We start from the raw sequence: 12,960 nt of genomic DNA, 5'->3' as shown, positions 1-12,960 counted from the left end.
TATGTAACGAGAATAATTATAGCATCGGTTAAGAATTCGAGGGCCGGAAGTGGGAAACGAAGGTGACGTAACTGGTATCGAGAACACAGGAAGGTTCACGACCCCCGGTATCGACTCATTCTTCTTCTCGTAGTACAATTCATCGCGCGCTGTCGTTCACACATTATCGTTCATTCTAGACTACTGGCCCTAATTTCAGCGAAAACCTTGAAACGTGCCAAGGATCATATGCAGTTTATTTCGAGCTGTCGCGCACTTAATTTTCGCGGAGGACCAATTTACACTCCCGTCTCTTGTAATCTCGTTACAGGTTTTTGCGGATAATTCACGCGAATTATCCAATGCCACGGCCAGCAGACGATACTCGACAAAATACGTTCGACATTGACACGATTGCACAAGAAAAACTACACTTTTTCGATGGCATTCTGTCCCAAAAAATATCACGCGATTTTAGGCACCTTAAACCGATCAGTTAATAAAGTTTTGGTAAATGGTTGGAAATCCCCTCTTTATAAGAATTAGGAAGCGTTATTCTTAAAAATGTACTTGACACAATTTTTAACAATTGAATATTGTGAATTTCATTTAAAAAAAAACTATGATTTTAAAATGAGTTAAAAGAATTGTCTCTTACAATTTCTAAATGTTGAGATCGATGTCATTTATATAAATCTATAAATGCTTTTTAAGTCAATAAAATTGTAGGTTCTTTTATGAAACCTATCTTTTTGTATTTATTATTTTTTTAAAGATATTTAGGTAATTATAACAAAAGCGAGAATGTGTCTGACGCGTCTCCCCATTATTCACTGTTTCTACTTGCGCTGATGTCCAAATCGTACTCTATATCCACGTATATCTCTGATCTATACGCGAAGAATCGTTTGAGTGTTCACAATTCAATGTATATGCACAATACGGTACTAATAAAGTCACAAACATCGTTTCATTACGAATCATTATAATTAAAAATATCTAATAGCAAATTCACGAACGTATCATGGGACTGCGTGAGAATAAGGGCACTTAACTATTTAATGTTCACGTTTTTTTAAGTTCGATGATATAAAAACGTAATATTTACTTTTTTTTAATAATTTAAAGTTTTTCTTTTTAGTAATATTGGTTATATGTACTTTCAAATATCTGGTTTAACTTGCTTCGAAATCGTTAAAGTGCATTGTGCATCTAAGTCTTGGCCAATTCCACGTCTAATACACCGTCAAACACGATCACACTTGGATTCGTCGACTAACTATACTTTATGCCAATCCTGACCAGCCCAATCTTCATCTGCTTGAACAAATGCAAGTCGCGTTAATTTCGATATATTCATAGAAAATTGTTAAAAGAATCTACTTTGGGTGAAACAAAGTTAATACTGGTGTCACTGCATACTGTAAAACATAGTCGGTTCTAAAAAGAGTCGTTTCACGGTGTCCATGATTCCGGCCATTCTGTTTCTTTGAAACGAGAAAACGTGAAAGAGTAGTTAATTAGTATGAATTTGACTGGGTTAGGTCTGGGAAGAGGAAAAAAATAAAATTTTATAATCCCTCCTTAAGATTGAACTCGTACAAAGTGGTTCCACCGGTGAATTGATAAAATAATAAAAATGCTGGTTCGACGATCGATCCGAAGTTGTGAATCATCTGTAACTATTCCGTCGAAGCCTGGACCATTCAGACGTAGCATCACACAGCGACGACGGAAGCGTTTCTCGCGCGCGTTACGAAAATTCCGACGTGCTTTGACGTTCGTTTGCAATCCTCCCCCCAACTCTGCAAGCTAAATTCGACCGAGCTCGAAATTTTCGCGAAAAGACGAAAGAGGCGCTGCTCCTTGAGCATTTGGCTCTAGGATGCTGGTTGCTTATAGTTTTCTTCGAACTATAGCGGAAGGTGGTGGCGGTGGAGGTGGAAAATTAGGCGCGGACGATCTGGCGCTGGCATTCCGCTATCAGTCTACCGAGGGAGCGTCGAGACGATCGACGAGCTGGCAAAAAGTCGGCTCGGACCTCTCGAGTCGTTTTTAATCCGTCAACGAGGTCCAGAGAGGTCCACGATACGCCGCCATTCCCTCCGACAAACGCTAGTTTCGACTCTAAAACAAATCCTCCTTCATCCACGAACGACCGCGAGTGGATTCGATCGTTGTCGAAGTTAAGTTCGCGATGAAACGATCGAGAGTGACTAGCACGCGTTCCCCCGGGTGCTTCGATTCTTCGATGATTTCGTTCGAAACCAAGTAATCGAACAGGCTCGCGTCAGAACGGCATTTGAATCTATTTTCACATTTTTACGCGTCCACTTTCGATTCCGACTCGAGAATTGAAAACGCCAAGTGACGAGGGTGCGAACGCATGGCGCGCGGATCGATCCACGGAATCAATGCATCGATTTGGATTTCATCCGCCCCTTCGACCGTCGTTCAAACGCTTCACGACTCGCGGACGCATGGAGCATCGATATGCCCGCGAAATGTTTGGTTCGATGAACTTGTCAGTGAGAGGCAGTGACTGTGGCAGATCTTGACTCGAACAGAGCGCTCGATCGATCCACTGACATGGGGAGCGACTGCTGCAAGTGCGCCAATGGCAACAAACCCGCCATTGCCGGCTCCTTCTCCGGCGGATCGCGACGGTAGGATCTTCAACTATCAACAACAACAATTACAAATTGTTTCCTTTCTCTATTTTTAAACTAAAGAATCGCCCTATATAAAATACAACGAAAGTTAGCGAGTTAAATATTATATAATTTTAATGGAAATTTAGTTAATAGAGTTGGAAGACCTGGTGGCTTCTAAATAAAAATCGATTACATAGTTCCAACGTATTTCGGGCAAACAAATGATCTAGAGCGCCTCAAACACTTGGCATTGCTCTACTGCCCTATTTTCGTCAGCATTTTTACCGCGACGGACGAGCACAGGGAAAGAATCCGCCGGCAGGATCGCGAGGATAAGCGTATCAACGGATTTCTCGAAGGCCGTCGATCGTTCGGATCTTTGAAATATCTCGGAACGATCTAGAAATACCGTGGTCAAAGATCAGTGGTGCAACCGCGTGCGATTGACGTAAGTTCGTTGGGAACGCTCCGGTCACGACACGATTCTTACTTTTCTCCCCCCGCCCCCCCCCCCACCACCCCCCAACCTGTTCGCTTTTCTTCCTGCTTTCTACTTTCTTACGCACCTCTTTCTATTTTCTTCCGTTCGACACGTAACACGGGGCTGTCTTGTCAATCTTAAAATAACGATCGCGCCGGGGGCGCAGAGCCTCTGAAAACCGTGTCGAAAACTCATTTGCCTTCTCCAGATCGACTGATCGAAAAATCGCATAGCAAACGTCCAAGTTAACGTCGCCTTGACATACATTGTGACAGAGTGGAATTACCAAAGGGGCCTAGTGCCAAATAATAGTTTTCTAGCTATGAAAAGAAAATATTTCATTTAAGTTTCTATTGCGAAACGAAACCAATTGTTTTCAAAATTGATAAAGCTATATATCGTTACGAAAACAAAAAATTTCGTTTAAAAAAGAAGAGAAAATCTCAAGCGCCACCTTCTATGGTCTCTCACTTTGCGTTTCTATGATTCTAATTCGATATTAGACCTATAAGGGTCAATTATAAGGGTTAACGCTTCCTTTTACTTTCATTCATTAACGATCGCAATTTTGATAATGAGGTATCTGCAGTGTTGATATACAACATCTAGTGGAGCTATCTGGCGTTGAGAATGAAGACTATATCGTTAGAAATTTGGCAAATCGCCATGAAGAGCGATGACCAAGATTACTAAAAAGCAACTGAATAAAATTTTATCCACATTGGAGGAAAATAATGGAAATTGTAAAGAAATTACAAACCTACAGATTTTTAATTTTATATTATCAATTTCTCATAATTCACGATTTGTTTGAAACCCTTTTTGAAGAGCGAACGGGAAGAGAATTGGTCGCGGCTATGGAACGTCGAATTTATTTCTCGGGCCAGACAAAATAGACATTGCGTCACCGCGTATCTATCTGTTTGCTATGCCGGCGTTACGCTGAAAAGGCGCCCATATGGCCACGTCGGCGTCGCGCCGCGTCGCGACGATCGCGACCATCAAGGGTGCATTGCGCAAACGCGATTTCGCGGACGACTGAATGAGTCCGCAATAATAGACGTCGATTCTTTCGAACTGTCTGCCACAGAGAACGAAATAGCAAATAGACGCCGCGAGGATGACCATCGGACCGATTGGACTTCGGCCATCGCCCCGAGAAGAACCAGAAACTGACATTTGCCAATTGCAAAACTGCTCCCGTTTCGTTGCAACGTAATTTCTCTTCACTTTCTCACTGAACGTGCAAACACCTTAACCAACTATTCTGATCTATCAGTTTCATTTGTTTCGTCTTAGGAATATTTTTACAAAACAGTTTCTTAATTTCGACATTTTTAATCGAAAATTTTAGAGGCCAAAATAAGACGAAAATCAAGAATATCAATTTCTTGGTTGAGGCTTCGTTAAAAAATTTCAAATCATTCTGAAAAAATGGCTGTTGCTACCTATTGAAACATGAATTTGTTAATGCAAAGGCTAGTGGTCACAACAATGGGTGAAAATGCGTATGATTTAAAGAAACGCGACTACAATAATGATTACCAGACGTGATTCGAAGAATGAAAATTTCTATTCCTCCCAATTCGAGGGATCCCCCTTAGAGCCTAGTGAAGCGTGAGAGACAATGCTTTGCGAAAAACCGCCTTCAGATCTCACCAACTGGCATTTAAAGACCATAATTTATGAAATTTAGAAAGATATTCTTTGTCTGTACTGTAAATCGAAAATCCTAATCGGAACCTAGCTGTATTTAAATGACAAAGGTCATAAAAATGAATGAAAGTGATGACATTTGTTTTATTGCAGAACACGCGGAGATGTACCGATCCAATCCGATCGATATCGGATTCAGATGAAAGGTAACGTCGTCCAGGTGACCCTAACGCAATCGCAAAAAGACGACAGTGGGCATTATGCTTTGGTGGCAACGAGGGTCGGCCAAGGGTTCGATAAGGGATCCTCGAAGAAGATTCAACTCAGCGTCGACGAACCGATCTCCGAAGAAGGTGATCCACCGGTTTTCCTGCGAAGATTAACCGACCTCGCGGTCAAGGTCGGCACCAGGACCAGGTTCCTCGTGGAAATCCGAAGTTCAACGACACCAAAGGTAATCACACCACTCATACGCAACCTCAAATTTTATTTAATTTGCCGAGTACTACTAAAGGTTTTTTTTTCTATTGTTGTTATGTATCAAATAAAGGAACATTACGCTAAATGCCTCTATACGAGTTTCAATAATTTAGTACAATTTTCATGTTTTATTGACAAAAATATCGGCTGACCCGCTAGGTGGACGATTTTAAATGATAGTCACTGTATTTGGTATAACTAATTATCGACGCTAAATAGCGTAATGTCGAGGAACGTGGGAAAAACTGGAATGTTCCGGTGTTGATATGTCGAGGAAGAGAAGGCGAGGAATGGTTGCCAATTTCGGTGAATAACCCGGAAGGGTAAAACGAAATCAGTCCGTTGAGTTATAGCCAGGGATTTCTGTTGGTTCTTCTGTCCCGATTGCAGACGAACCGCACTAAAAGGGACCCCTCGAGGTCCATGACCCGAGCTCGCGGCGAGAGATGAAAAGGAGAAAACGAAGATCGTTACGCGGTCTTATGCGTCGTCTTACGACTATTATTACGCGCGCGCACGTACACTATGCCTGAAACTATGCCCGCCGATCGGTTAAATCTGCGTGTGTTTCAACGCGCGCTCGTAAACCTCGAAATGGTCGTTTTCCACGGTAATCGGCTCCGACCAGCGTTGCGTAACGCTCGAGAGGGTCTAAACTTGCAACAAAAGAACAACGAAAACCCTCTAATTGTGTAGAAATTATATCACGAACAGTAAACGAGCCTTACAATTTACTTGAATTCGTTCCAAATTACCAGAAATAAGTTTTACTACTCTTTTATTTCAACAGAATAATTAATTGAGAATACTTTTGTTTTTCAAAATTGACAGAGCACAAATAGAAAAATAAAAAACTAGAATCAAAATCACGAATTTAATAAAATCACGGATTTTGTATTTTAACGCGTGATGTTTGACAAGCCAATGACATCAACGCCCGCGTCGCCGCTTAAATCTTTCAACGTCGTTGTTGTTTAATTCCAGATTACTTGGCAAAGAAATGCCGAAGCAGTACACGCGGGTTCAAGATTCTCTTTCGTCCACGAGGGGAATTTCTATTGCATCGACGTGGCCCCTGTCACGATCGAGGACGAAGGATACTGGACTTGCATGGCGGAAAATCGCAGCGGCAGATCCTCTTGCGCGTCCCGTCTGACGGTGATCGGTAAGAAAGAATCCTATATTATCATTCAATCATTATCACTAGACCACAGACGAGGAACACGAGTAGATCTTTCACCTAATGTATTTTTTCGGCCCGTTACCATTTCCGTGTCACTCGCAACGTTACCAACAGATTTAGAAATTAACACAAGAGGAAGTGAGACAGAAAATAAAAATTACAGAAATTTTAGTATTTTTTAACAGAATGAAAACTGTACAGTCCAGAATTGAGCATCGATCGATTAATTTCATTGGAGTAACCAATCGATTAAGATTATTTAAAGATATCAAGATTATTAAAATACGTACGGATGTACCTCATTTATAAGTACATTGCAAATTCTCTGTTTTTTATTTTAAATTGTTGCATATCATTTATTTAAAAAATAACTCGGCAAAAATGTATTCGCGACTCGAAATCAGTGTTATCAGACCGCACACCGGGGCGAGGAACATATGTGAAACTACGAGAAAAACGCAGCCATTAGCCCATATTATTTGCTATGTAATTAATAATTCTATTAATTACATAGTAAATAATATGACCCGGGTCTCACCACGAGGAGGTTGCTGCGTATGGAGACCCGCCCTAGCCTCGCCCCAACCACCCTTCCTTTGGCGAGGAATTCGAATACCTATCCAAGGGAGAAGCTATCAAAAAGCTAAAAACGAGATAAAAAAGGAGCGTTCTTAAAAGAACTGCCCAATCAAGAGACGAAGAACCTAACAAAATGTCAATACATGTGAGATGATACACATGTTTTCTAAAAACGAAATTGGAATGTGCAACTGCACGTACGAACTCTGATAAAGAGATTAAAAACCTAACAAAATGTTGATACATGTGAATTGATCCATCACATGTTTTCTAGAAACAAAATTGGAATGTGCAACCGCACGTACGAATCCTGATTATTAAAGTACCAGTATGTACTTTATTATTAATTGTTCCTTCTTAATTATGACAGTGCCTAAGAAGACACTGAAGATCCAACCAGAAATGTGCAACTGCACGTATGGACTTTGCATATTAAAATACTAATATGTACCTTAATATTAATCATTCCCACTTATATTTACGCACACGTTTCAGTAGTACTTAATATAACGCTGGAGAACGCTTATATCTACATATACATTTCTACTTATATTCTAACGCAATCTGTGGAAACGAAGAAATATTTTCTTCTTGGTGTCTTCATCGATCCCACGATGTTTTTCTAAAACATACACTCGTATACAATAAATATAACCGATATAAAACGAAGATATGACAAGATATTTTCTTCTTGGTGTCTTCGACAATCCCACGATGTTTCCCTGAAACATAAATCAGACAATAAATAAAATTGTATGAAATATTTCTCTAAGAGCGATCAAGATGGAATCCGTGTACCATTTCCAATTCCATTCTTCAATGATTATAGTATATTCTGTAACAAGAACTTGTTCAAAGGATTAACAGCTGAAATGAAAGTGTATTAATGAACACAGAAAAAAATAATTATACATCGACAAGATAGACTAATGGTAATCAAATTCTACTAAAAGTGATATTATGAAATTAATATTTGAACTAAAGTTTCCACGAGTAAAAATTGATATTAAAGAGTTTAAAAACATAAGTACTATGTAATTGAAATTAAATGAAAAGCTAAATTCGTCTCAATGTTAAGATAAGTACGAAACAGATTGAAAATTGTATTCAATTGTTACAACAGATTTTAATTTTCGTTTCCTTTATGAAATAAACAATTTTTCAAGACGTATACATTGCAATAATGATATTTTACTGTATTCAAAACTAAATTAGGTTCATACAGAAAAAGCAATAGCGAACGAAAATGTCGATTCTACGCGGAAATGAACTCTCAATATGAAATATCGAATTGCAATTTGCATACCCTTTTGGTACAAGCATTCTATTTTCCATCAATTAAAACAATGATCGCGAACAAACTTTGATTTATGCAAAGAATACAGAATATTTATAAAAAAATCCACTATTTATAAATAACAATTAGGTTGAAAAGGTTATTATATCCCGTAAAAATGATCAACTCTGATAATGAATAATTGGTGATATACATATATATATGAATCATGAATTTAATCTGTAACACAATTAATCACGATACAGCATTTTTAAATGCATCACAAAGCTGTGATAAAAATATATTCATAAAAATGACAGGTTTTAACACGTTCTGAAAAAGGAAATAATTGGTCTGTTTAACACAGTACTTTCAAGCAGTATTTTCATTGACAAACATATAAAGAATATGATATATTTCACATAGTTAGGGTATATTTTCCACTCATAAATTCAAAAAACAACCCGTGAGTGAATTTCTTTCGCAACGCTAATTTATAAAATAAAAAACTACGCGAATGGTGCTTGTTATTCGTAAAATGAACCACGCAGGGTTCCTTTATTAATTAAATCGCGTGCACCCGTATTCAATCATGCGCAACACTAATTTTAATAAAGACGTTGAGCCATTCGAGGCTTTGCAGAATCCCAGCTTGCTTCTCGATGATCTTGGTACAGCGGCCAACGTTTTGGCCAGCTTTTGGGCATTGGATCGCAACTCTAATTAATCAAAAACGCGACAAGTCAATATCGCAACGCTAATTTATAATAGAAAAATTCCAAACGCGATTTCTAACGATAAAAGCAACCGCGAATGGTAATTATTCGCAACACTACCCTGAAAAGTAAACGCGAAAAATAGTAATTCGCAACGCTAAGAGCAAACCGATCATTTAATTCGCAACGCTATTCTTAAATAACGATAAAAGCAATCGCGAATGGTAATTATTCGCAACGCTACCCTGAAAAGGAAACGCGAAAAATAGGAATTCGCAACTCTACGAGCAAACGCGATTATTCTATATTCGCGACTCTATCTTTAATGGAAATATATTTATGTTTCGCAACGCTAATGCAAGTCGCGTTTTGCCCAAAAATGCTGGATTTTCGTGCTGGCGACGTCCATCCTTGATACAAACATACATGCAGAAAATAGCCTAACTACTTCTAATTACTATTAGCTACTGTAGAGTGGCTCATGTGGGGATGAATTTAGACGTTTTAAATATCGCAACACTACGGGGCAACAACGCGAGAAATCGACAATCGCAACGCTAATTTATAATAGAAAAAATAGCAAACGCGACTTGTAAGAATAAAAGCAACCGCGCATGGTAATTATTCGCAACACTACCCTGAAAAGCAAACGCGAAAAATAGTAATTCGCTACTCTACGAGCAATCGCGTTTACTAAAAATTCGCAACGCTATTTTTAAAGCAAACACCCGGTTCCTAGGTCTGCATAAAGACAATCGCGAATCGTATTTATTCGCAACACTGATATATCAACGCGATAAATATTTGTTCGCAACTCTACGAGCAAACGCGAACATTGTATATTATTCGCAACTCTAACTTTAATCAGGGGTTAATGGTACATGTGAATTCACATGTACTGGCCACAAAATATACTAACTACTTCTATTACTACAGTTAGGGTAGAATTTTGCCATTGAAAATATCGCAACTCTAAAGAAAAAATCGCACGATTGATCAAGATCGCAACGCTAATTTATAGTATGAAAATTGCAAACGCGGTTGATGTCCATTATATGTATACAAGAGTAAAAAAGCAACGCGAATCGTGATTGTTCGCAACACTACCCTGAAAAGGAAACGCGAAAAATGGTAATTCGCGACTCTACGAGCAATCGCGTTTATCAATAATTCGCAACGCTATTTTTAAAGCAAACTCCTGTAACCTAAGTTTGCATGAAAACAATCGCGAGATGGTAATTATTCGCAACACTACCCTGAAAAGGAAACGCGAAAAATGGTAATTCGAAACTCTAAAAGCAAACGCGATTATTGGATATTCGCAACTCTATGTATATCATAACCGCGAGTTATGGGGAGGGATGGCTGGCATGTATGGTGCAATCATATACCATCAGGTACATGCATACGTGAGCCAACCAGAAAAATAAACTAACTACAACTACAGACGAGTTAAGTGACAAAGTAGTAAGAGGAATGACTTTCCATCCTCATCCGAGGATGAAGATGAAAAGCCATTTGTTGCAGCCCACTCTTGCGACAGTTTGTCAGGGCCTCTTCGGCTCATCGAGAGCCTTTTCTTTCTTCGGCGGTCCTGCCGATGCCTGAAACTTACAAAAGACCGGGCTCGAGATTTTGTGCAATACGTAGTCTTCCAACAATATACGAATTGTTGCAAGAGCATACGTGGTGAATCTCGAGGGGGACGAACGTTTCGAAAGGGACCTAATCGCGACCGCGAGCGCGAGAGAGCGACTTTAAGAGTCGCGCGATTCGAGGAGTCGAAAATAAAGCCGAAACAAATAGCACAAGTACACCGTTTGAATCAGCAACATTTCTACTCTCGAAATCGTAACTACAGGAACAGAACTGCCACGCGAAAACGCGCCTACCCGATCTATAACTAATGTGGACAGTCCTGCCCTGACCCTACCTACTTACGTTTAAACACACACACCAGAGAATAAGTTACCTACCTACCTAACCCTATATTTAAAAAATTGCAAAACTCAATCAAACAAACACAAACACTCCACGGTTCTCATTCGGAATGTCCGGGCGCGACCTAAACTAGAGAGGACTCCCCGGGGTTCCTCCGACACCCGGACACAACCTCATTCATACTCTAATTGTGTACGTACCAGTTTTTGCAGTGGACTGACAAAGCTAGTGCCCATTGCGTACTTTTATTATTTATGTAAAAAATTTTAATATATCTGATATAGTCTTCATTAAAATATACTCTATATATGATTACATAAGATTGAAAAGCTAATACATTATGCATTTTACAATATTATTGACTAATATACAATACGAACAATTGCCAAGTAAATAACAACTATAAGTTTAATATTACTATTGTGATTGTTATGAATCTAATGTGAAAAAATTCTGTATCTGAATTGTAATAAACTTTTGAAACGATGCACTTCCACATCCTAACCACAAACACACATATGTGGACGGTACATCGTGCACGATACACTAGCATTGTCAGTCGCACGGATAAATTATTATTATAAATCTTACAAACTATGTCATCGTGCCCCGTTGCCTTCGCTCGTGCAAATAACACTTGGGCATGTGCATGAACTTAGGCAACGAACACGGAAAAGTATCCTGAAAATCCTGACTAGAACAACTGGTTATTAGTAATTAACTAAACGGTATCTATTCTCAGTTAAAATGACTCGACTCGTTATATGTAATATATTGTATCAACAACAGAGTACGTTAATATCGAAAGATATTACTATTGAAGAAAAATTTGTGACTGAAATTTAATTGTTCAAAATGTAAGACTTTAATAAAGATTTCATGATAAAATAATTTACTTTGCAAATTGAAATAAATTTGTTAAATTATTATTAAAAATATTCAATTAACCTTGGTCGATTCTGTCGTCAAAGTAAATTTTTAAGAAAATAAAATTAACATGCATGTTCCTTTGAGTTGAAAATCGACCAGTCGCGAAACGCCTTCTTGCACATAAAATACATCGTATGATGTATTAATTGATAAAACGAATATTTAATAAATATATTAATGATGTAAGATATTTTACTCAATCGTACGATTAATATAATGTTTTCACATTATATTAATTCATATTCTACTCAATTATATAATTCAAATAAAGATAATAAACATATTTCATATATTGTATCAAAATTGTGTAATAATCATATTGTGTAATATTTATTGATAACATTAAAAAACGCGAGTGCAAGAAGACCCTAGCCTGCACTAACAAAATATAATTCATGGGTATTTTTCATACCCGCGGTCACTTAACTCGTCAAAAATACTAAGTATACAACTGGTCACCCGTGTTGATTCGGATCTTTCATCCTACAACATGGTTGGGGACCAGAGGAACACAAATAGCATGCGACTCACGAATGATGATCTTGTGCCTCTGGGATGACTGCATAATGATGCCGCTGCTGCCCGGTGGAAGTCATCAAAGTCCCCTGCATGCTCCTGCTATAAAGAATAAGAAAGCAATTACAATCTATTGTTAAAATTATAGAGATTTTTAATTAACAAATTTCAAAGTATAAATTTATACTTACGTTGTTCGCTCGTGGTCCACCGCCCGATACCCCCCCGGGTACTGCTGCTGGTTCCCAGGATCATGTTCAAAAACTGTAAGAAAACTGTAAGAAAACAATTAGAATCTATTATCAAAAGTGTAGAGATTTTTAATTAAAAATTTCAAAGTATAAATTTATACTTACATTGTTTGCTCGTGGAGCATCGGCCAATAAGTCCTCTTCGGTGATGCACCGACTCTAATTCCGGTAACGAGGAGTTTAAATTTCAAATTGAAAAAATAATTAATTTGATTGGAAAGTATTAAATTAGATTACCGCGACCGAAGATTGAAATCGGCGAACAAATGACTCTATTATCGCGATTCAGAAAACAAGGAGAGCCACGATGCTCTGGAA

At 38.4% G+C, this 12,960-nt stretch overlaps 1 protein-coding gene across 12 annotated transcripts in view; it reads left to right on the top strand.

Annotated features, from left to right (window-relative positions):
- LOC122402691 overlaps window positions 1-12,960 on the top strand; it is a 67,971-nt gene that overhangs the window by 2,243 nt on the left and 52,768 nt on the right. For 11 of the 12 annotated variants that reach the window (XR_006259548.1, XR_006259547.1, XM_043405686.1 and 8 more), the window contains exons 3-4: window positions 4,924-5,224; window positions 6,235-6,415. Coding sequence is in view for 10 of the 12 variants with exons in the window: in XM_043405686.1 (XP_043261621.1) it covers window positions 4,924-5,224; window positions 6,235-6,415 (482 nt within the window). In the remaining 2 variants the exon portion in view is untranslated. Of the gene's footprint in view, window positions 1-1,977; window positions 2,646-4,923; window positions 5,225-6,234; window positions 6,416-12,960 lie in introns of those variants that run through there. The other variant, XM_043405687.1, reaches the window with a different exon arrangement.

Source organism: Colletes gigas, unplaced genomic scaffold (genome assembly GCF_013123115.1).
Source record: "Colletes gigas isolate AHSC1104 unplaced genomic scaffold, ASM1312311v1 Colletes_gigas_Sc00038, whole genome shotgun sequence".
Classification (NCBI taxonomy): domain Eukaryota; kingdom Metazoa; phylum Arthropoda; class Insecta; order Hymenoptera; family Colletidae; genus Colletes; species Colletes gigas.
This window is presented reverse-complemented; position numbering and strand designations above follow the sequence as displayed.